A 26,294-nucleotide genomic window follows, 5' to 3' on the forward strand; every position below is an offset into this window, starting at 1 on the left:
GCAAGTCAATAACATATTTCAATGTACTATTAACAATTGATAACCAGATCTTCTCACCTCTAATTCCAACCAGAATAGTACTGAAATACAGAAAAATAGATTAAATTTTGGAGGAAAAGGAATACTAGTCCAGTATTATTGTGCTGCATCAAATTAAAGTTTAATCTGGGCGGAGCAGAAGAATAATCACAAATCTATGCAAACGCTTCATCATCTGCAGAGTGAAGTTCAATCGCCAGTCAATCATGTCGAGAGAGAGAGAAAGAGAGTAGGGAGAATAGGAAAAATAAAAATAAAAAAAATAAAAATGAAAAGCAATTGGAAGCGACCATTTGTAGTCGTTTATTGCCGATGCAGCATCATCAAGATTCTCACCTTCCAAAGCAGATAGCATACAACTTACTTGCTTTTGCATGTGAATCTTGATGATGCCACATCAGAAAACAACAACTCTTATCTGTATTTCAGATCCCTGATGAGTACTATTTCAATTTTCAGATTGTGTGTGTGTGGAAAGTGCGTGGATGTGGATGTGGAATTGAGAGATTCAATCATTCAAGCCTCAAATATAATATATAGGCGCTTTACACACATAACAATTACTCCCTACTGTAAACCAGAATCTCCAATTTTCACACAAAACCTTGTTTTCCTTGTTTCATTCAAAACCCCCCAAAAATCAAGAAACGAGTGATTGATATTCTGATGCTGACTTTGAATATATATATATATATATATATAAAATACTACTGTGCAATCGGCATCTTTGAAAGAGGGAATACACCAACTTGGTAATCAAGAACAGGATGTGAAGCAAATGGTCTTTGCTCTATAAAAAATGTAATTTTTTTGGTTTAATAAAAAATAGTAAGAGGAATATCTGAGATGTGAGATCTATCACAATTCAAAAGCATAGTCCTAGTGTTATGAGTTTAAGAAAAGAAGAAAATGGAGCCGGGTTAAATAGTTAGGGAACTCATACCGGTATATATAGCTCTAAAATCCCACCAATCACATTTTTTTAAATTATTGTGCAAATAATTGTGTACATAAATATAAACCCCCGAAATTTACCGAAATCTATAATTTGAAATTTAACACATCAGCCCCACCCATCTCTCAAGTACCTTCAAATTAAAAAATAAGCTTAACCATTTCTGTCTTCTGAACTCATTTGCTTATTGTCAATAGTTGAACCATATAGAATTGTCAAAGGCCTTCGTTTTATAAACTCTAACACAACAATATATTGAAACCGCAGAATATATAACTATGTTTTTGGTAGGAATTGATTAAGTTTTTATTAGTTTTCCCTTTCCGCATCCAAAACATCACATATATATATATATATATATATATATATATATATATACTACTCCTACTACAATCTAATTAAAACTATTTATTAAATCCATATACGTACCCTATATTTCACAATATACTACAAACCCTAGTTCTGTTTATAGAGTGCAGACCCTTACATTAAGTTTATAACTAGGTCGCCATTTATCATTAAATTCAATAAATTATTTTATTTTCAGTTTGAATTCCTTTGAAAATATACAATTTAGTTAGAGCAAAATGTAAGTTTGTCCCAATCTCCGTGCATTTCTCATCACTGCATTATTGATACCCAATATTTTTGTGAATCAACTTCAATATATATAAGATCCGAAGATAACAGAAATGGAATGCACAATACGCAAATATTTACGTGGTTCAGTCGAATGACCTACATCCACGGAGAAGATGATCACAGAATTTTATTCAAACACTCAGAAAGTGATTACAAGAGTCAACACTTGATCAACACGATCAAGAACACTCAAACTCACATTCAAACGTTTTTCCCTCGACAATCACAACCGATAACGATGTGAATCTCACAAAGATAATGTATCTCTTGTAATAATGAATAGTCTCAATCTCGCTATTCAGATCTCGATGTATTTGTTGTTACTCGGTCATTCCTTTGTATAGAGTGTCACGCATAACTGCTGCGCGTCTTGCGACCGTTCCGAACTGATGCAACGCTTGGTCAGTCGTTACCTTCAACCGCTAGGTCAGTTGCTGTTGCTTGATCAAGCCATGTTGTAGCTTGATCAAGCCATTGTTACTTCAACCGTTGCAATGGTTAGTTCCAAACAATACCATTCTTCCATTCATTTAGCTTCACCTCCAACAATTTTAGATGTCAATAATTATGTGTCGAGATACTATCATTGACACCTAAACACTCTTCTAGCACGATTTAAGTTAAGCGAAAAACATGTTTACATTCATCGTTTGATATTTTCCACGTGGGTCCAAAATAACAACGTCCAACAAGATTTTATTAGCCTTTTAGGCATCGAAAATAATCTTCACACACAATTAATGTGAAGATATTGAAAGGCTAACTAGTTATCAAGTTATATCTATCTCATACATGATAGTATTAAAATGCAAACTCTAAATATTATACAAACATCAAACTAAATTATGATCTGGACCGTTAGAAAATATTAACAGATAACAAAATAATAGCAAAAAAAATGTCAATACAACATCAACCGTTGACACTGTGTTGACATTTTTTATTACTGGTATTTTGTCATCTGTTGACATTTTCTAACGGTTCGATCATACTTTGGAGTTTGTACAATATTTAGAGTTTGCATTTGATTACATCACATCTCATACTTCTGTATTTCTCTTATCTTACATCCCAAATTTAATGATCTTAAAACGTTTATTTTACCTGTATTTTTATAGAGAAATGATATGCTGCATACATTATGTGGGCTCCTTATATGAGCACCACTCTCGTTTAACGCACGTTTAGCGTTGTTTGTTTCGATTTATATATTTAGTTTAATTCTAATACATTAAAAAATGTTATTGCAATTTTTAATTTCACAAAATTCATAAAAAACCCCGATTTGCTCGTTTTCTCTTTAATTTCAAATAAATTAATAAAATAACAAATTGATCTTTGATTTTTATGAATTTTGTGAAATTAAAAATTGCAATAACATTTTTAATGTATTAGAATCAAACTAAATATATAAATCGAAACGAACAACGCTAAACATGCGTTAAACGAGAGTGGTGCTCACATAAGGAGCCCACGTAGCATATCATTTCTCTATTTTTATAATGCCACCATCTCATTAAAAATAAAGTACATTTCTTTTTAATCTATAATAAGTTTCTAGATATGCCCCTGATAGATTATATACATAATGAGGGTGTTCGGTTGGCAAGATTAAATCTCATGATTAAATATGTATCATGTTTGGTTCATAAGATTGAACCCTTCAACTTAATCCTAGATGGATAGTCTCATGATAATTAGTCATAGCCTCCCCCCTCCAACTAAAATAATCCCACAACTTAATCCTAGATGGATAGTTTCATGATATTAGTCATGTCAACCGAACGCCACCAACATATACATTCATTTTAAGAAAACATCAAACAACGGTGTTTTAAGATTTTTTTTAAAGTCGTACTCCAGTCTTGCCACCGCGGATACCTCTCTGGCTCGCCCATCTTGTTCAACGGAGAATTTCCTGATGGTTGGAATTGACAATCATGAATGATGAAGTCAAATTATGTCCTAAGAGCATCCACTACGCGGCGCGCCGGCGTCCCGCGACCCTTGCCGGAGAGACGGGTCCGTCGCGCGCCGCGTTGCAGCATCCGTCCCGTCTCGTCCCGTCCTGCGACCCGTCCCGCATCCCGTGTCGACGAGACAAGCGACGGGCCGTCTCGCCACGCGCCTATGCAACATGGCGCGACCCGGTGTCGTGCGTGACGCCCACTCGCCGGCCCGCGAGTGGGCGTCGTCACGTGCTGACGCAATAAATATTTTTTTAAAAAAATTCGATTTTTTTTTAAAAAAAATAAAAAATAAAATTTGTATTTTAAATTATGTTGTGTTTTAAATTATGTTGTGTGTTTTTTTATGTTGTGTTTTTTTAATAAAGTGTGTTTGTTTTAATTGAATTGAGTTGGAAAAAAAAATAAAAAATTAAATTAAATGAATAGTAATTTAAGGGACGGAATAAGGGACGGTTAAGGGATGGATGGTTGTAGGTTCCGTCCCTTAGTTAAGGAATGGAGGAATAAAGTACAGTGGGGCACTCAAATAGTAGTTTAAGGGATGTGGGGGGACGGTGGAGGGACAACATAGTGGATGCTCTAATTTTGTTGGGATTTATTCCAGTTAATTGAAAATTTCACACGTTATTAATTCAAATTAGCAACTAGTTAAAGTAGTTTTGAGAATCAAAAGTTTAAATTTTAAATGGGGATGGAGACTACTGCTTAGTGGTCTTATTTTCACAAATTTTAATTGTAAAACTTAGAGAGATTATAATGTAGTAGAAGAAAGAAAAAAAAGAATAAAATACTAAGGTCATGTTTGGTTGCCAGGATTCTGTCTGGGAAAGTAATCTGATTCTTTAAATTTTAAATTCTTGTGTTTGTTTCAGTTTTTAATTAAACTAGGAAAGTAATCAGAATCCAAGAACATGGAAAGTTAGTACAATTTTCCAGGATTCTGAATCCTAACTTTTCTTAGGTATTCTTTTTCCATGTTTTAGGATTCTTACATATTTAATGCAATATAAGTATAGTTTTATTATTACAATTGTTTATTATTATTTTTATTATTATCATTACTACAATGTATTAAAAATTACATAAAATTATAAATCATACTTAATTTCGGTATAATAAATAACTATAATTAATATTATCCTAATCATAACTACATTATTACAATATTTATATATATTTGTAATTATCATAATAATAATTAATAATTTAATAAATAATTAAAATATAATTATAAAATAGTACAAATTATATGATAATAATTAATAATAATTATTTTATAAATTAATAATTAATCAAAAAAGTCGTAGTGAAATTTTAAATTATAAAATTTATTCAATTATATTATCCGTAAATATTATAATTATAATTATAATAATCATATTTATTATTATAATCATTTATGATTATAATACTCCACGTAACTATAATTACAATTATGTTATTATATATTAAGATAAATAGTGCATATTTAAACTAATAATAAATATAACAATATAATTATTATGATTTGTAATTAATAATTTATTAAAAAGTTTATGTTATTATTCTTTTTTATAAATAAAAATAGTAATAAGTAGGAGTATATTTTTAGTTTGGTGTTTAAATCAAATAGTATAAAATTTAAAATCTTGATATTTTCCAAACATAGGAAAGTAAAGTTATTATGAATCATATTTTCAGGATTCATTTTCCCAGGAATCATTTTCCTTGTCAAATTTACTTTCCCGTCAACCAAACATGACCTAAGAGATATAATAAAGTAGGGTTGATATTCCTATAACTTTTATTTACTTATAAAACTAAACAGTATTTTTTTAAATGTCTATTCAATTAAATACTACTATGAGATATTTATTGGAAACAGTAAACTAGCTAGAGATAATTTGTTTTGTAAATTTAGGTGCACAAAAGTATGTCTATTTTACTACTCCGTATTTCTATAAACTCATAATACTAGTAGAGTAGTACTCCCTCCGTCTCTTAAATACTGTCATAGTTTGACCGTGCACGAATATTAAGAAAATGTAATAGAAAAATAGTTGAAAAAGTTAGTAGGATTTGAGTCTTACTTTTAAAGTATTGATTTCATAATGTACCGTGGGTGAAAATAAGTTAGTAGAATGTGAAGTCTATTACAAAAATAGTAAAAAGTAAACTGTGTAAAGGACGAAAATGAAAAAATTGTGACAGGGGCGCGGAGGGATTATTATTAATTTCAGTTCTTTGTGGGCCAGGTCTTCATCCTCAACTACGACTCCACCTGAAGGTGGGACCCATTTTCGTACAATATTACATACATGTGGCCCGAATTTATTTGGGAACCTGCGTCGATTATTTGTATGATCCACTTTTTTCTGCTTTCTTTAATAAATAAGTCAAGACTCTTCTTATTCACACACAAATCAAAATAAAAGAATGAAACTCGTATTCCTAGAGATAGAGAGTGGTCTTTAAATTAAAATCCTAAGCCCATTTAGGATTACTCAAATGCAATCAATTGAGTCTTTAAGGTGAAAACAACACAAGCATGGTGAAAGAAAGAGGATGTACGAATTTGGTCCATCCCATGCAGGCCACGTGATGTCCACGTGCCCGGTGTCCCCTTTGAAAAAGTCGGAGTTATTATAATAGCCAAACACGTCATAAACTTGAAAAGGGTGGGCCCACTGTTTCGTCACTGTAGGCCTTTACCTTTTGTTGTTCATTGCTAAAGCCTAAAGTAGGTGATTTAGTGGAACCGTTTTTTGCCTGACCAACGAATTTCCCATTATTAAATTAAATTTATCTTTTTTAAATTAAAGTTCAACATCAAAATCTTTGGAAGAAAAAACTTTTTTAATTATCATGAGTGGTGATAATCTTGTGATAACATGCATAGTGTCACCTAAGGGCATCCGCAATGGGCGGACGATGGCACACCCGATGGCGCGCATCGTCTGCACCCATTGCGGGTGCGCGCCATAGGGCGCGGATGATAGTCGCGCCCTATACTTCGGTCGCGGAGGATAGTGCGGACGACGATGACCATCGTCCGCGCCATCGTCCGCCCCATTGTGGAGGTCGCGGACGATCAACCGCAGACGATGGCACGCGGTTTCGTTTTTTTATAAATACCGTTCATTTGTAACATTTCATTTCACTCGATTTCATTTTCAAAACTTACAATTACATAATTACTACGAAATGGATTCAAGCCCCAATAGTCATACGTTTAGCGCAGGGGCGCATTGGCCGGGTACAGAACCCGACGATTATCGTTCGTTCGACACCAACGCCCATTACGATCCCGATTTCAGTACGGAATCATATGGGTTGTCTGACATGGAGCCGTCTCCGCACCGCCCAACCGCAGCGGCCGATCCCGACCGGCCGCGACCGCTTCCGCCCCAGCCAGAAAGAAGCGGAACCGGCAGCAGGCGCAGAAGTTGCCGCCTCCCGGTGATTGCGATGAGTACGCCCCCGGCCGTACGAACTACAACGACGCCGAAACTCTCACCTTGGCCCGGTGTTGGGTAGATATATGGAAGATCCGATATTCGCGAACAACCAGCGACAGATCGCGTACTCGGAACGCATCGCGGACCTCTACAATTCGGTGAAGCCGCCGACCGCGTACAAGCGCAAGCGTGAGCAACTCCGCAAGCACTAGGATCAAGTCAAGAAGCAAGTGAACTTGTACACGGCGGAGTTCGAGAAGTTCACGCGCTCACAGGGGAGCGGCGAGAGCCCGAGCGACGTGCGCGCTAAAGCGTTGTTGTCGTACCGGTCGATGTACGGCGACTTCAAGCACGAGGTCATCTGGGTGCTCTTGAGGGACAATCAGAAGTTCCATGGTGGAATTCTGCACACTGGTGCGCCGAAGAGGACGAAGACCACTTAAGCTGGTGATTACACGAGCAGCGGCAGCGGCAACCACCCGGTTGACCTCAACCGGACGTGCGTGGATGAAGGGAGTTCCGGCACACCGGTGTCCTTCCGGCGTCCTCCCGGCGTCAAGGCTGCGAAGGCCAAGGGGAAGGCGACCGCGACCTCATCGTCGACCGCTGCAACCCAAACTCCGGTCCCGGTAGAGCTCCCGACCCAGACGGCCACCACGTTTGAGTCGTTAGCAACAGCGTCGATGGCAAGCACGATGTTGCAGACGCACAGGGCCCTCAAGAAGTGTACCGACCCCGACGAAGCCGAATATCTCCGGGCGTTACACGATGAGCTGCGTCGGAAGTTGGGAATTGGTCCGACTTAGTTTTTTTTTTATTAGTTCAATGATGTAACTTTTTTTATTAAAACTTCACCGTTTGTTATTTAGACCGTTTTTTATTTACTCGTTACTTGTTATTTGAAAACAGTTAAATTAATTAAACAAAACAATAAAATGATGATGTGGCGCGTCATATGGCGCACCTTAGGGCGCGCCTTAGGGCGCCCCACTGCAGATGGGGAGGTAGGAGGATAAAACTGCTGACGTGGCGCGACATAGGGCGCGCCTTAGGGCGCCCCATTGCTAATGCTCTAAACTCCGTTTTATCAACATTACTTAGTTTGATTATAAGATCCTATATTATTCAAGTTGAAACGGTTGAGCGTACTCAAATATCTCTAATTAATTTCTATAAAACAATTCTATCAACTAAAGGAACATTAATTAATTATGCATTATAAATTACTGGGCAGAGATCAATAAACTAACTTAATATGATAGTTGACGTACTCCCTCCTCCGTCCCAAATTATTTAAATAGTATCCCTTTTTGAATTGCCCCAAGTTATTTCCTTTTTTAATTAAAAACAAAACATCTAATCTTATATACTTTATTCTTTCTTTTACTTTATCATCTCTTTATTATTTTACTGTATTTTCTCTTCTATTTTATTTGACTCACTAAATACAACTTTTTTAAATCTAATGCTAAAAAGAAAAGCTTCAAGTAATATGAGATGGAAGGAATATATAATATGGAGTACTATAATTAATTTGTTGGAGTAGGAGTGGTCCCAAGGGAATCAATTGATCAAGACTGATCACCATCTACATTACTGGAAATTGTAGGATGACTATAAATATACAAATAAATTAAACACACACATGCATATTCATCTCACCTATATATCTTATAGCGGATGTAGCAGGGGTGTGTTATATAATATTGCTAACTTTTTTAAGTTACTAATTTTATTAACTCATTAATATAGTATATAAAAAATGTCAATATGATAATATTAAAATTTTAACATATAAATTCAATACAATATATTGAAATGTCAACAAAATTATGTGTTGATATTTTAATAAATTGCGTTAATAAGTTAGCAGAGTTATCAACTTAAAAAAATTAGTAATTGATTACACCCATGTCATGGTATTTCTAATTAAAAGCAACTTTTTGTAGTTAGTGAAATCTTACAATTTGAAATAAGTAAACAGTTAGAGAATTGCATTGACATATTGTCAATAATACAATAAAATTGAGTATTAAAAACTATTTTATGTATGATATTAAATTAAACCTATTTCCAAGTACATCCACAATCTTGGTGTGGGACGATCACTATTAATTGATGACCAATAAATCGTCAGGTTTTGATGCACCTACGTTCCATTATTTTTCTCCACACGATATTTCTAAATGAATCATGCTGATTTAAACCCCCACATGTTTATTGCGTCATCAATTTTCAGAGATTTAATAAACTTTTATCAAATCGAGAATGCTAATCGCAACACTTAAAATTGAATTTACATTTATAAGTTTAGCTCAACTTATTTGTAGGATCACCATGGCTGGTTAGTCCAAATGCATAATTGATTTAATTGGATATTAATCATTCATGAACATGACTTATATATATCTTGTCAATGTATGGGAATTAGACATTTAATATTGATTCATCATTGTTTTATGACTATCTTTATCTAAATGCATATACATATACATATAATTGGATATAATCAATCATGATCAACTGCAGAATCTAGTCTATTTCTTTAAAGAATTATTTAAGAGATAAGACAGATATGTGTACAAGAAAAGATGGAGCCGGCCAACTACTGAAGTTTGCCATCATAATCCATTTGATTTTTAATTAATTAGGCTAATTAATACTATACTATCTCCATCAAAAGGCGTTCCACTTAAAATTAATATCGCGTAGACCGCTACTGTAGTGTGATGATTAAGCATTTAATTATCTTAGTGCGGAATATCATTTAAATATCATCAATTTTTTTTAAAGAATTTTATCTCCCCACATTTTATTTCTTTATGCTAATCTATATTATTATCTATTTTGATTATAAATTAGTTCTATGTTTTAGTTTGAGTGTGAATTGTGAAGTGTGTGAACTCTTCACGGTTGTTGGAATAGCAAATTAACCACTCCTACAATTTTATTCATCCTACTAAATAAGTACTTATATATAAAAGCCGGCGTGACATACAGGAGCATCGAAATAAATATATTGAAAAGTTAAAATAGAAAAAAAGTTTATTAAGAAGGAAGCTATTTATTAAAATAATATTCCGTAACAACGAATTAAAAGAATAATTAAAAGGTAGTGTCTGTTAAAACATAGTTAAGAATATATCGATTCCCGCAAATAAAAAATATGGAGTACCTTAGGTCTATATATATCAATATAATTATTAAATTCAGTAGTAGAGAGTCTTTTTTAGGTTTTATCATTTATGACGTATTTTTTGCGAAGAACTTGTAGTACTAGTATTAGATTTTTACAGTAATTTTTATGTGATCTGTTTTCTATATATATAGTACTGTATATAAATTTGGATAATATCGAATTAAGATTTTATTCAGGGTAATGCATTTTTAGTTCATATTAGGTGATTATGAGAGTGGTAGAGACATAAAAAACTTCCAGTCCAAACCAATATGATAAGCATGTGTACCTTTTCTAATCGAAGATGATTATTTTTAGTACCCTTCACATCATCATCCCTTTGTCTTGACTATTAGATGAGATATTGTATTTTTTTTCAAGAAATACTTATTAATTTTATGCTGGACCTGGTTGAACTTGAAAGGATATTTTTTTTACAAATTTAAATTGTTATTAGGGAATGGGCCGAGGTAAAGTCTGCCTAATGGGTTTTCCACATCTAAAATAGAATACGTAATGTGTTATGATATCGAAAAAGAACGAGAATAATATTCATTTTGGGGGACTATGATATGACAGATAACTATACTGTTATAATGAAATTAATTTTGGGATATGAGATGATAAATAAGTACTAATTTTATTAATATATTCTTTTAATAAAAGGCTATAGTGAGTAAAATGATAGCTATGTATAGAAATAACCCTTTTTCTATATTTCAATAGAATATATTGTCCATTTTTCACTAAGATTAATAAATTTAATAAAATCTGTAATTTTAACTTATTTTGTCAATTGTCAATTTTGTTTGGGCTCATATATATACCAGCCCAATCTAATGACCGCTATTCATGTCACCTACTTCTCGGGCCCAAAATGTCGTCTCCGCAACAAAAAATATTTTTTTAATTAATTAAATACAGAAACTTAGAATCAGAGCGCAAAATAAATGGGATTTTTTATCGTAAACGGAAGCGTTCAGATGAATCTTGAGAATCCATTAGAGGATTCCACTTGGTAAGAAGCTTTTAATTGTTGTTTTCTTAATGATTATTGGTTTTTGTTCTTATAGTTGTGATCGCATCCATTTAGAATCTGTTTTATTGGTGAAGAATTATAGAATTTGATTGATTACAGTATTTGGTTTTATCAGATTTTGGTGAGCAATGGAGTGTTATATAACTGATGAGATAATGATAATAAGCATGCTCTGATTTAAAATTGGCATTAGAATTTGAAAACATAGAATTCAGAGTAGAATATTGAAACAAGAAATTTGAAAACATCGATAAGCATCGCTATTGTCTCCTCCTAACCTGATTCATGGCTGCTATTCTTCTTCTTTTATGATGGCTTCTTCTCCTGCTTTGGCGCTCAGATATGTTTGCAAGAACCTCATCTACCTTTTCAAAATACATTTCTCTCAAACATGGGCAAAACACAAGTAGCCACATGGTGCTTCCTAACCCCACAACGTATCCAACCTCTGCAGATATATAATTCTCCTCCATCTTCGACTTTCCGTCTCGCTGCTGGTCTTCATGTTCTAGTGGATCACGGTCACTGCAGCTTATGTCCAGAGGAAAACCGCATAGCCCTGCATTTCCTTCATATGAATAATAATCAAATGTTGCAAACTGAGGACTATATGGTATCCTTCCCACCAGCTTATTGTAGGACACATTGAAGACTGAAAGGTAATTGATACGTCCAAGATCCACCGGGATCATCTCTGTTAGTTGGTTCACAGAGAGATCAAGTGCTTCAAGCTCCTCCATGTTCCCCAACGATTTTGGGATTGTGCCGGTGAGGGAATTGTGGGATAAGTTGAGATAAACAAGCGAGCTCAAATCACCTATTTCTTCTGGTATCTCTGCATGGAAATCATTATCAGAGAAATCAACAGATGTAAACTCTGTCCAAATCTTGGGAAGCTTCAGCTTCGAGCCTTTGATCGTTATTGTCACCTCGTCTTGGTAGTAGAAGTTTTTCAGATTTAGAAAGTCAAAGTGGAGTTGCTCTCGCCTCGACTGCCCATCGCTGCCTAGCACCATTCGGCTCCAGCTCGAGAATCCCACTTGGTAAAGAGAGCCACTGAAGTGGTTGGAAGATATGTCCATGATCTGAAGATCAGGCCAATGCTTGGTGCATGTGATCTCTCCATGGAATTTGTTGGAGCGCAGGACAAGCACGCGCAAGCTAGAGGGAAGCATGCACGGGAATCCATCATCGATGTTGTTGTCTCCAACATTCAACACAGTTAATGAAGTGCAGTATTCAATGGACTTTGGAATTTTTCCTCCTAAGTTGTTGCCATTAAAATCTAAAGTTTCTAGGCCACAATTTTCAGAGAATTCATCTGGAATATCCCCACTGATGTTGTTGCTCCTCAGGCTGAACACCCCAAGATTCTCAGTGTTTTGAAGCAGACAAGGAGGTATATCGCCACTCAAGTTATTAAAAGACAAATCAACAACTTGAAGATACGCAGCTTCGCAGAGGGTCGATGGAATTGTTCCACTCAAACTATTATTCGAAACAGAGAAGAAAATGAGATTTGAGAGGTAGGTTCCAATGTTGATTGGAATGGCCATGTCAAACTTGTTGTTTGAGTAATCTATGTACAGAGCTCTATCTTTAGGCAAGGGCAACTCGCCCCGGAGATGATTCGAGTGCAAATCCAGAACTTGAAGAGAATCAGGAATTCTATAAGGCCTCTGTAGATCCACAAAGTGATTACAAGAAAGATTCAATTGCCAAAACTCTCCACTCCCTATCTCCCATATCCAGTTAGGAATTTCGTCTCCAAGTCTGTTGTTTGATAGGTCCAAAAATCGCAAACTAGACTGGCTGCGAAGATCAGGGAAATCGGAAAGGTTGCAAGAAACTAAGCTCAATTGGTAGAGTTGGGGAAATGAAGAAAAGGTTGAGTTGATGTTGTTTGCATCAACAGATAAGTTATTGTGAGAAAGATTAAGAGTTGTAAGATTCTGAAGCCTTCTGATCTTGTCGAGTCGAAAAGTGCCATGGAAGAAGTTGTTAGCGAGATAGAGAAGCTGAAGGCTAGCCAGGTTAAAGAAAGAGTTGGGAATAGGCCCTTGAAGGCGGTTTCCACTCAAATCTAGCTCTTCCAAGTGAGGGAAACTTGGAGAGTGAAACTCATCAACATGGCCATTAAAATTGTTGTTGGAAAGTTTAAGTTGCTGCAGTGAGGGAAGACTAAAAAGAGATGGTGGGATGGTCCCACTGAGTGAATTGTATGCTAAGTTTAGCTTCTTCAGGTATATAAAGCTTGAAAGCATAGATAGATCCTCAATGGTACCTGAAAGACCCTCGTAGTCGAGCTGCAAAGTGATAACACGACCTGCAGCGTCACATTCCACGCCTTGCCACTTGCAGCAATCTTCTTCCATCTGATCCCACTGCACTAGCTTTCTTGAAACAGAAGAGTCGAAGATTAGGTTGTTTTTCAGCTCAAGTAACAATATTTTCTGCTCATCTAGGCAGTGATTGTATGCAAGAGTGAAATTTGTTATGCTGATAGTAATTAAAGTTAGAGAGATTATGAGAAACTGGGGAAGCAAATAAATTGTCATACTGTAGTTATTGTTGATGAGACTATTATGCAAATGAATTTGTGGCTTTATAGATAGATCTCAAGTCGTCCAAATTAATGTGATACTATTCTTCTTTAAACTACAAAGTTTCCTAGTAGTTGTCGTGAATTTTCTTTTGGCACAATAGATTCTTCCTATCTTCATCAAAATTTTGATTAGTTATATTGGAGTTTTGTGGAATATTTTCAAAGTTATACCTACTTTATTATGTGGACGTATTTCACACTCCATCTAAGACTAGATTGGACGACTAACATATAACTTGACTTTGAATCTTCTTTCTAGATATCATATTAGCATTGTTACAGTAAAAATTATATTGAGTTAAGAGTAATAATCTTATGTTATACCCCATATTTTTGCTGATTGGTGGGTTCCAAATCCCCGTTATTACACCCATAAAAACTGTTCCGGTATCTGTGTTCATTATATAGCATGCTGTAGCGAACTAGCGGAAATCGGAATTTGTTGCATATTCATGTCTGCTATGTCAAGATTCCTCTGTTCCCATATATATTTACTTACTTACAAAGGACATAAATACTAAAGTTATGAATTTAGTTGTTTAGTTGCTTGCTCGAACTTTATTGTCCTTTCTCGTTTGTTTTGCATTGCATAATCAATATAATGATCATAAGTTAAACGTTTGATTTGAATATACTCATTCAATACACCGTTTTCCTTAATGGTATTATATATCCATTATTTACAAGAAATATGCAGACAGTGAAAATGGACTCGGAGAAACTGGGAATTGGAAAAATTGGATACATATATAGTATATTGATCAGTGGAATGGTTGATCATTCATAGGGAAAATGACTATGAAAAAGGAGGTTGCGAGTTGATCAAACATAGTTGGGAGTAGCATTAGGTGGGGTGGGGGCAGAGGCGATGCGGTTGCCACGCTCAGATCGGCTGTTCTCAGCGAACTTGAGGCTGTTGTGGTGCATTCCCTTCTGCACCTCCTCCTCGGTGTACTCGGCGGTGTAGTAGTGCTCTTCGGAGGCCTTCTTGGAGGCAGGGAGGAACATACCTCCCCACTGCGGGAAATGCACTAACATCACCGGCAGAGTGCAGCATATTATCATTATCCCCATATACTCCAATCCCTCCTCTGTCGTGTATTTTGAAGTCGAGAAAAACAGCAGCTGTGTCAATCCCGATCCAAAGTTTCCTCCGGCCCCAGTGAGCCCGGATATGATTCCGAGGGATCTCCGAGATACGAACGGGATGACTCCGAAGGTGGCTCCGCAGGCGGCCTGCGCTCCGATGGAGAAGATGATCATAAAGGCGACAGCGAGAGGAAGAGAATCTGCCCTTCCCAACAGAAGGCAGAAGACGCCACCGAGCGTCTGGAGGATCCAAAGCGTCCACAATCTGCCCCTCATCCCGAAATATCTGGCTGAGTAATCAGAAGCGAAACCACCAAAGGGGCGAGCGAGGAGGTTGGCCATCCCGAATGTGGCAGCGATGATTCCGGCGAGATGGAGCTTTAGATCAAATCTGTCGTAGAAGTATTCAGCGATGACGTTGTCGGTGGAGAGCTCGACTCCCATGGAGTAGCCGTAGAGGAGGACGAAGATCCATGTGCGGTAGTTGGTGACGGCGTACCACAAGACCTTTCCAAATTGGTCCTTTGCAACATCTCCTTTCTTCTGAAGAGCGCTGAGGTTTCCATCAGGTAAGTCTTGCCCTAATGTCATCACCAGAATCCCCATTATGATGTGAAGCCATCCCGGAATGAAGAAGGCGATTCTCCACGCGGTGAACGGAGTCGACCCCGTCTTCTTGATGATGTCGAACAGCACCGGCATGATCAGCTGAGTCGCGCCGCCTCCCATGTTCCCCCATCCGGCCGCGGTCCCGTTAACAGTGCCGATGATCTTGCTGTTGAACATGGTGCTCATCCAGTACTGGCACGACACGAACGTCGCCAGTGAGAATCCGATCATGAATCGCACCGCCACGTACCCTCCCGCCGAAGACACGAACGACATGCAGAACACAGTCGGGGCAGACAGCATCACCAGGAATGCGCACCCGTAGCGCGGTCCCAGGAGATCGCAAACTGCTCCCATCACCAGCCTGGAGAATATACTCCCCGACACAGACGCCACTCCCGCATTTCCGATGTCGCTCTTTGTCAGGTTCAGATTGTCGCGAATGATCGGCACCAGAGGCGCCGCCGCAAACGTTGAAACGAAACAAGTGAAGAAGGAAATCCACGAGAGGTGGAAGGTTCTCATGTGAGGGTTTGCAAATGAAAACAGCTTAAATTTTTTGGCCTTGTGCTCCGAGTCCACGGGAAGGTCGAACTTCGCAGTCGTGTCGGTCGGAACGATTGGGGACGCCACTGAGAAGGCGTGCACCGGCTCTCTGCCGGTAACTCCATGCATAGAGCTGCCAGGAGACCCTTCAATGCCTGCCATTTTTAGGAATTAATTGTTGTAGACTTTGATGAAAATAGGTTAATGTGTAGGGAGGATTTAATAGATAGAAAGCAGAAAGAGTTGACATTGAGATAGATTAACCACTGGAGATTCAAACAGGCAACAGATGTGTAAAAGAAAGATGCATTTCGCCGCATCGGACCCCATCGCATATACCAAAGGTGTACTTGGTCAGATATTTATGAATTAAATATCCTATAATTTAGGGTTAACAGCAATTACAGTATATGTCAACAAGCTGTTGGGCCTCTTGGACTCACCAAGTAATATGTGTGGAAGTATAGTCAAATGTGAGTACTTATTTCAAATTGGAGTTTAAATTTCATTTATATACGTACACACATTGCACTCGCACACAGACTTGCCTGAATTATATACTTTGAAATTAACTGATTCTTTCAAACGATGATTAAGCTTTTTCTATAAACTTCCAGCATAATTATTAGGGGTACTACTACATGATGCTTTCTTCTCTCTGTTTGTGCTCTTCTAATTGATGAATTACATATTCTGTCAATTTTATTCATCATTTTTGCCTTCATTATTATTTTTCAGGAGGAATTACATATTCTATTTCATTTAAAAAAAATCTATGTATATGAATTGATGCGAGTTTTTTTTTCTTTTCTTAGTTATTAATATCAACTAGCTAGTATATACAGCACTTGTTGATTTACAAGTATGGTGAATGAATAGGTCAATCGATGTTTATATACCTATAGGGATGTATTCATTTCTTTTTTGTATCTTTTGTTCTTTGTTCTTTTTAATCTCAGTCCCACGATTTTGTCATCCGACGGTTAGATTGGTGCCACGTGTCATTTAATAATGCAGATTTTCAGTTGAATAATGCACACCGAGTAATAATGCATCATTATTGTGTAATAATGCAGGTTTTCAGTTGAATAATGCACACCGACTAATAATGCACCATTATAGTGTAATAATGCAGATCATCTGGACCGTTGATGAATGAGATCTAACGGCCCATATTAAGAAGAATATATATATATATATATATATATAGAGAGAGAGAGAGTTGCGATCAATGTCGAACCAATTTTAAAGACCGAACTAGAGACCAAATCTGGGCCATTAGATCAAGTTTATTTGATGAGATGTGCTGCTGTGTAAATTTTTCGGTCTTCATTACAAGCTCATTTTACTTCATTGTATAGGTTTATTACTTCATTCCGTACGTAATACCTTGAAACTACAACATGTTTTTACTTTCTTCCAGTAAGTTTTGAAATGATTCAACATATGTTTCATTTGAATTCATTGACCTGAATTTTTACTTTATTTACATTAAAAAATGCAATTTATTCAAGTGCGTTTATTACTTCATTCAGAAACGTTATTACTTCATTGGATAAGGTTTATACTTCATTCCAGTAGGACTTCAAATGCTTCTACACATACTTCATTCTAATAATTTATTACATCATTCCATGTGTTTATTACATCATATCAGCGTTGTGGCGGTGGTGATAGATATTGTAGAGAGAAAGAACGGCACGCGACGGCGAAACCGCATTTACGTACTGGAATGAAGTAATAATCATACTGGAATGAAGTAAAAACCTACAAGAATGAAGTAAAAACCTACTGGAATGGAGTTAAATCTTCGTAACATGTTAGTATAACTTATTTACCTTCGGATGAATTAAAATAGGCTCGTAATGAAGGCGAAAATAATTGATAAATTTGTGTCTCTCATCCATAAAAAATTAGATCTAAAAACCCTAATTTGGTATGGTTCGGTGGTTCGGTCTTTAAGAGTGGATTTGTGAATAATGGAACTATATATATATATATATAGGGGTGCATTATAATGATAACCCCAATTTCCGTAATAACCCTATAACTAAATCTGGACCACACATTTTTAAAATCACGTGGTCTAGATTCAAACTTAGATTTACTTCATAAAAAAAAGCGCGGGGGTAAATATGTCATTTCGCTCATGATAAAATTTACGTATCCAAATTTCGCTCATTTAATTTCTGAATTTCGCTCATTTTATCATTTTACCAGTCAGTCAAAAGTATCATTTCATCAACTCAGAGTATCATTCTATCCGGCAAAACTATCATTCTATGCAATAAACCTAACATATATCATTTTATCATTTTATCAGTCAGTCAAAAGTATCATTTTATCAACTCAGAGTATCATTCTATCCGACAAAACTATCATTCTATGCAATAAACCTAATATAATCGGTACAATACATAATATACAAACCTACAAAGCAGTAAACGTATCATTTTATCAACTCAGAGTATCATTTTTATAAGGTTACTGTCATTTTATCCGCTTAGATTATTATTTTATCAAGTAAAAGTATCATTTTATTAAACAAAAATGTCATTTTATACACCAAAAATATCTATCATTCTATTGGCTGAAAGTATCATTCTACCCGGTAAAACTATCATTCTATCGGCTGAAAGTATAATTCTATCCGGCGAAACTATCATTTTATGCAGTAAACTTAACATTTATAAGCTAAAAGTATCATTTTATCAACTCAGAGTATCATTCTATTCGACAAAACTATCATTCTATGCAATAAGCCTATCATTTTATCATTTTATCATTTTATTAGTCAGTCAAAAGTATCATTTTATCAACTCAGAGTATCATTCTATCCGGAAAAACTATCATTCTATGCAATAAACCTAGTATAATCGGCACAATACATAATATACAAACCTACAAAGCAGTAAACGTATCATTTTATCAACTCGGAGTATCATTTTTATAAGGTTTCTGTCATTTTATCCGCTTAGATTATCATTTTATCAGGTAAAAGTATCATTTTATTAAACAAAAATGTCATTTTATACACCAAAATACCTATCATTCTATTGGCTGAAAGTATCATTCTACCCGGCAAAACTATCATTCTATCGGCTGAAAGTATCATTCTATCCGGCAAAACTATCATTTTATGCAGTAAACCTAACATTTATAAGCTAAAAGTATCATTTTATCAACTCAGAGTATCATTCTATCCGGCAAAACTATCATTCTATGCAATAAACCTATCATTTTATCATTTTATCAGTCAGTCAAAAGTATCATTTTATCAACTCAGAGTATCATTTTATCCGGCAAAACTATCATTCTATGCAATAAACCTATCATTTTATCATTTTATCAGTCAGTCAAAAGTATCATTTTATCAACTCAGAGTATCATTCTATCCGGCAAAACTATCATTCTATGCAATAAACCTATCATTTTATCATTTTATCAGTCAGTCAAAAGTATCATTTTATCAACTCAGAGTATCATTCTATCCGGCAAAACTATCATTCTATCCGGCAAAACTATCATTCTATGCAATAAACCTATCATTTTATCATTTTACGTGATATTTGGCGAAATTCAGAAATTAAATGAGGGAAATGACAGTTTTACCCCCGCGCTTTTTTTTATGAAGTAAATCTAAGTTTGAATCTCAAAACTATCATTCCATGCAATAAACCTATCATTTTACGTGATATTTGGCAAAATTTAGAAATTAAATGAGAGAAATGACAGTTTTACCCCGCGCTTTTTTTTATGAAGTAAATCTAAGTTTGAATCTCAACCGCATGATTAGAAATATGTGTAGTCCAGATTTGGTTATAGGGTTATTACGATATTTAGGGGTTATCATATGATCACGACTCTATATATATATATATACTTTAAGAGATGACATGACAGATTATTATCTTGAAGAAGAATAGGGTTCCAAAATTTGAGATGCATGCAAGTCATCCTGGAAAATAATACACAATCATGAAAAGTAATAAATAACGCTGAAATTGGTTACTCTACTCGTTCCTTCGAGACTATGTCTGTGCGTCCAATGCAAAGCTAAAGATTTTCACTATACAGTTATATGATTTTCGGATAGTGAACACAAGGAAAACATATTTATTTAAATACAATAGCAATCAATCAAGCCCTCCTTAATCCATTAATTAAAATTCTACTTCAGCCAGAAAACGTGGGATTACCAGAATCAGCTGGCTCTAGTGTTCAGTCCTATTCATATTCCACACCTCAACAAAATTTGTATTGAAAAGTTTTACATAATTCTGATATATAATCAGATTATTTAAGGTAACTTTTGGTTATTCACTAGTTCTATTGCAACACATTAAGGTGCATATTTCATTGATCATATTCTTAATTTAACTAGAGAGAAGGGTTCAAAAACATGGTATTAACTTGTCCATTCTACATGGCCATTATAATAATGCAAGAATGTTGTAATTTGATGATGCTTGATTTATAATAAAAAATAAACAGCGAAAAGTCTGCATCCCTTAATACACATTAATGTGTTAATGATTATAATGATTAAGTCAAATGATTGTTAGGCATATATAATCTATTATTGTTATACATAACAAGTTGTCATGTAGATGCAGACAAAATATAGTCAATTGAGTGTTTTATTTCCCACTTAACCCTTCAGGCCACCCGCAACGCGTCACGCGGGTGGCCCGTATTCTATCACGAAGGGACGAGACGGCGGCGTGACGCGTTGCAGTGCCCCGTCTCGTCCCCAGCCCGTTCCGCGTTCTGTCCCGCTGTGACGAATGGCGAGACGTCTCGCCACGCGCCGAGGCGGCGTGGCGCGCTCCGGCGCCATGCGTGACGCCCACTCGCCGGCCCACGAGTGAGCATCGTCACGCTGACACAATAATTCATTTTTTAAAAAAATCGAATTAAATAAAAAAAAAATGAAAAACGGTAATATTACCGTTATATTACCGTTTTTTTTTTAATTTTTTTACTCTATAAATACTCCTAATTCATCCTCATTTCACACACAAATACACATCTATTCTTCTCAAATCATCTCCATTTCCTCTCCAATTTTCATCTAACCTGTCATCACAAAATGTCCGGCGACGGAAACTCTGGCGGTGGCGGCTCCGGCGGGTTCGACATCAACGCGTTCGGCGACTGGGGGGCATGTACAATGTCCTCGGTGGTGGTTCCGATTCGTCGACGTCGGGCACCCAGGGTTCGTCGACGCCGGGGGTACCAACCACTCCATTTTGATGTGGATGCATACGCACGTCCCTCCGCCACGAGGTATTCGCAGGGATTATCCCAAATTCGAGAGGATTATTCTGTTAATCCCACTCCGAAAGAAGGCCGAGGCGGTGGAGGAGGCCGGGGCGGGGGAGGAGGCCGAGGCGGTGGAAGCTCCAGGGCGGAGGCGGAGGCGGACGAGGAGGAGGAGGATCTAGGCCGGCATCCGTACGGCCCCAAAGAAATGCTGGCGGTGTACAACGCCTGGATCAGCGTCTCGTACGATCCTATCGTCGGGAATCAACAACCCCGGAAGTGCTTCTGGGAAAAGGTCACTGAGGCCTACCACGAGATTAAGCCGAAGGGGTCCCGCCGCCGCACATATAAGATGCTCCGCGCTCACTTTGACCGAGTCGACAGAGAGGTCAAAAGATTCTGCGCCATCCACAAGAATGAAGCGGCTCATTACCAAAGCGGAGCCACTGGAGCCGACATTCTGAGGTCGACTTTGCGAGTTTACTTCGACGACACTGGCAAACAATTCAAATATGTCGATGTTTGGGAGGTCGTCAAAGACGAGGAAAGGTGGGCCGGCGGTGTCCGGTCTAGCTCGGGCTCGACCTCGAAGCGCACGAAGCACGCGGCGGGTGGCCAATACTCGTCTAGTGAGGGCGGTTCGGGCAGCGCCCTACAAGAGTTTGCCTCGCAGGAGGTTGAGGCCCCGACAGACGATGCCGAGAGGTCCTCCCGTGGGCGCCGTCGGCCGCAAGGGAGAAATGCGGCGAAGGCGGCTAGAGGGAGGAGGGGCCGAGCCGAATCAAGCTAGGCGGGCTCGGGCTCGGGGGGACCCTCGAACTCCCTTATGTCCATGTACATGACCGCCACAATGGCGGACACTTCCCGCATGACGCCTCCCCAATACCAAGCATATCTTAACGGAATTGCGTTTATGGCAGCACAACATGGCATTCCGCCTCCTCATGGCTTCAGTGCACCTCCACCGCCTTCATGGGATGATTCGCCGACGGAGTAGTTTTTTTTATTTTCTTTAAAATTGTATTTTAAATTATGTCATTTTTATTTTTTAGGATTTTAATTAAGTGTTTTTTTTTTGTTTTTTTGAATTTTAAGTTGTATTTTTATTTTATGTTGTAATTTTATTTTATTTTTAATGAAGTGTGTTTTTTAATTGAATTTGGTTGGAAATAAAAATAAAAAATGAAATTGAATGAATAGTAATTTAAGGGATGAAGGGTTGCATGTTTCGTCCCTTAGTTAAGAGATGGAGTAAAAAAGTACAGTGGGGCCCATGAATAGTAATTTAAGGGACGATTAAGAGACGGATAAGTGACAGCGTTGCGGATGGCCTAACAATCTCTTAGAGTTCTTTAACACAAGAGACCTTATTAATTTGCTCAAATCTTTTTAATTAACTGCATAAATATCTAAAACCAAATTCTAACCACTGAACTATAGTTGTAAAAAATCTCAGTCATGCATTATTATAGAAAAAATAGTTTTTTTTACGGTGTTACGGGATGAAAATTTTATACCAAAACGTATTCATATATACTCTACTATATAGGATTATAGATTATACAGGTCCAAACTGAACTTTAGGAGTCGAAGATTAAAAAAAATAAGAAAGAGGGTTTTTATTTAATCATCTCTCTCTCTCAAAATATATTGTTATGTGAGAGAAAGGATTTAAGAATGTTGTGATATCGTACCGTACTGGAATTGACTTTCTAAAATTGTGTTGTCATAATACCTCAATAATTTGTCTTAATATAACGCTATGAGACAAAAACAAACTAAGTTTTACTTTGATCACCTCAAAAAGAAATATGAGGAGACAAAGATCCAATATCTTCTAAAACTTGAAATCAGTTGTATGAGAGTTTTTTTCAAGGTGACAAAGAAAAGTATATAATTTCGCTGCTCGATTTATCTCAATGGGAAACTAATTTCGCTGATGATCTGTGCATGAGATTTTTTCTTAAAAAAAGTACTCCATATTTTCAAATTATCATGTATTTCTGCGTCAATACAAAAATTAATTTATTGGAGTAAACTTTGAATAAGCAAGAAAAGACATAATCACCGTAAAACTATATACAATTTGGTCTTAATACGTATCAAAGAGTACATAAGCTCTTTCGCGTTTAATTTAAAAGGTTGGCCTTTATTTTATTGTCACGATTCATGAATTTGGCGATTATTTTCAAAATCTATTTAGAAATCACGAATAATCCATTGACCTGTAGTAATCTCCAAATATGGTATTTTGTAGTATTATCAAATTAAATTCATATATGGATGTTTTATGAAATCAAATTAGACAGTTAAGAAATTGAACAAATTTTCCCTTATTTTCTTGAAGCTATTGTGCCATTTTAATGTTAATACTGTAAAATAAGAAAATAATAAGAACCAACTTGATGTAGTTACAGCCGACGTTACCAAAAATAGAGCACAACCTAGAGTGAATTGAGATTCGCATGAGACTTGCGATTGCGAAACATGCTGATGAATCAATTGCTATGGGTGAAAATGTCATTTTATTGTTTTTCAGATTCTATTTTAATTTATGTAATTTTTAATTTCCTTTTCAATTGCTAGAATTTTTGGACCATTTATAAATAATGGGAATAATTGTTTTGCATACAGTTTTCGATAGTGAATAAAAATTAGGGTTTTAAAAACTAGAATTTCATTGAATTCTTGTATGATTCAATCATTCTTGGAGGTCAATTGACACACAACGTTGCGATACTAGTAATATTAAAGCAAAGAGAAATGAAATATTTCGAGAAATATATCCAACCATTTTCGGCTTATTGCAGAAAAACTAAATTTTCCGCAACACAATATATTCTTTTGAAAAATATCCAAAACAAAAGCAAACAAACCAAGACCCTAAATTAAGATTGTCCTTATCCAGTTGAGCATATACTTATAAGAACAAAATTGTACGGTGCATTCGTGTGCAAAAACAAAGTCAACCATTGCATATACTAATTGATATAGTAGTAGTAGTAGTAGTTTCTAAGCTGGTTAATTACACATACCAAATTTTAATATTTCAGTGGGGCAAGGTTGTACAAATAATTAATGGTCTAGAGGTAATTTTGTCAGCTGTGTAGGATTATCATATTAACAAAGATGATATTAATCCATTTTCGCATGTTAAATATATAATGCAAAAATAATATATATGTATAGTGAAATAGTATTATGTATTAATTGAAGTTGGAGTTTAACTAAATTCAAAATTCTCAAGATGGAGCAATCACAACTTGGTTATGTGATCAATTAAATTCCATTATTGAGGTATAAATAAAAAAAGTTAACTTCCTTAGACAATAAATTATGATAACATTTGCAATAGACCATATATCTATATAGCTAAACACTATGTAATTTACCTATATTGCGCTTTATGAAATCTGCACCGTCCAATATGAGGACTATTTTTAATGGACAGAGAGATGATGCTGATTTCTTTTGGTTTTCTATTTTTCAATGGAGAGATGATATTGTTTTCTTTTGGTACAATAGAAATTTATGATTGCATATCCCAGTTCAATTGTTTATTTTAACCATTAATAAATAAACCGATAATAACTCAATACTTAAAATTTCATAATTAATTAGTACTAACTACTTTAGTTTTTATCTTTGAAATGGTCTCCGTTTGATGATCATCAAACATCCTGCTTATATAAATTTCATCCAACTAATCTGTGAGATCATGCCAACAAGTACTTATCAAATAAGCAAATTAAATATGTACGGACAGTTATTCACAAAAATCTGAAACTATGGGAACATTCCTCTTAAATTAATACACGATGAAGAATATATATGTATATAAGATGAACACGCTCACACACGCAAGTGTATATATTAGTTGACATTGTAGTATTAATTAGACTCTCAAAGCTTTTGAAAGGGTAGAAGGAGCTATTAATCCACATTTATTAAAGTTATTGTCACAATCTTCCTGGAAAGAAAGTCACCAACATATGAAAATAAAATATATCGCAACATTTGACATTAGAACTTTTCAGTATGTTATAATTTAGCTAAATAATTACTACTATATAGTTCATATTTAATCATATGTGATCACTCATCATAATAAGCATGTAAATGTATCAACATCTTTGCATCCTCAGAATTTTATCCACATCGACCCATTGTAATTATATGGTTAAATAATTTTATCTTAACTCTATAATACTATAGGAATGAATATAGTCTCAAGCCTCATGTATTATCAGCGTGTGGGTTGTGTAAATCATACTAATATACAGTAGATATTAATTAAAAGGTTTTAAAAATATTAGCAGTCAATATTTCCAGTGTGGAAGGAAGAAGAATATATAACATCGATGCAACTCAGGCCTTATTGACTTGCAAGTTGTCTAGTTGTTGAAATTTTGTTTAAATAAAAAGAAATACTAGTAATACTCCTTATCACCCTTCAAATTAAACTGGGAAGCGGTGAAGAGACTATCTGTGCAGCTGTGATCTGCTGAAATAATTTTTATTACTATTGCATACTTTTCTGTATCTTCAACAGTAGTCCATGAAAAAATACAAATAAAATAAAAAGAACCATCATGCTGTGAAACCACTACTTAACTATCCCTGTGTCCTATTTTAGCTTTTGGTTTCATTATAAGCAAATATACGAGCTCACATGTAAGAAGAAGCATTCTTAATTAACAACATGGGAAGATTGAAATATTAAGTAGATCTCTAATCTTTAGCTTTATACCTTTAAGGATCGTATTCTTCTACCAATATTATTGGGCAGATAGGTAAGATATTACTATCTTTAACCTCACTCCACACTTACATCATATGAATGAAAACAAAAGTTGAATTCTCCCAATATTCATTAGTGCACGTAACTATGAAACAAGCTAGGATTAAAAAGAGAGAGAT

The 26,294-nt window shown here is 35.8% G+C and overlaps 2 protein-coding genes across 2 annotated transcripts; both read right to left on the minus strand.

Annotated features, from left to right (window-relative positions):
- Window positions 1–11,520: 11,520 nt before the first annotated feature.
- LOC121744712 (receptor-like protein 33) lies at window positions 11,521–13,635 on the minus strand. The gene has a single exon (XM_042138297.1). The coding sequence runs from the start codon at window positions 13,633–13,635 to the stop codon at window positions 11,521–11,523; it is 2,115 nt and encodes a 704-aa protein (XP_041994231.1).
- Window positions 13,636–14,467: 832 nt separating this feature from the next.
- On the minus strand, window positions 14,468–16,300 carry LOC121745619 (high affinity nitrate transporter 2.4-like). The gene has a single exon (XM_042139600.1). It carries the CDS (start codon window positions 16,269–16,271, stop codon window positions 14,688–14,690), a length of 1,584 nt encoding a protein of 527 aa, XP_041995534.1. The 5' UTR covers window positions 16,272–16,300; the 3' UTR covers window positions 14,468–14,687.
- Between the last annotated feature and the right edge of the window lie 9,994 nt (window positions 16,301–26,294).

Source organism: Salvia splendens, chromosome 8, assembly GCF_004379255.2.
Source record: "Salvia splendens isolate huo1 chromosome 8, SspV2, whole genome shotgun sequence".
NCBI classification, from domain to species: domain Eukaryota; kingdom Viridiplantae; phylum Streptophyta; class Magnoliopsida; order Lamiales; family Lamiaceae; genus Salvia; species Salvia splendens.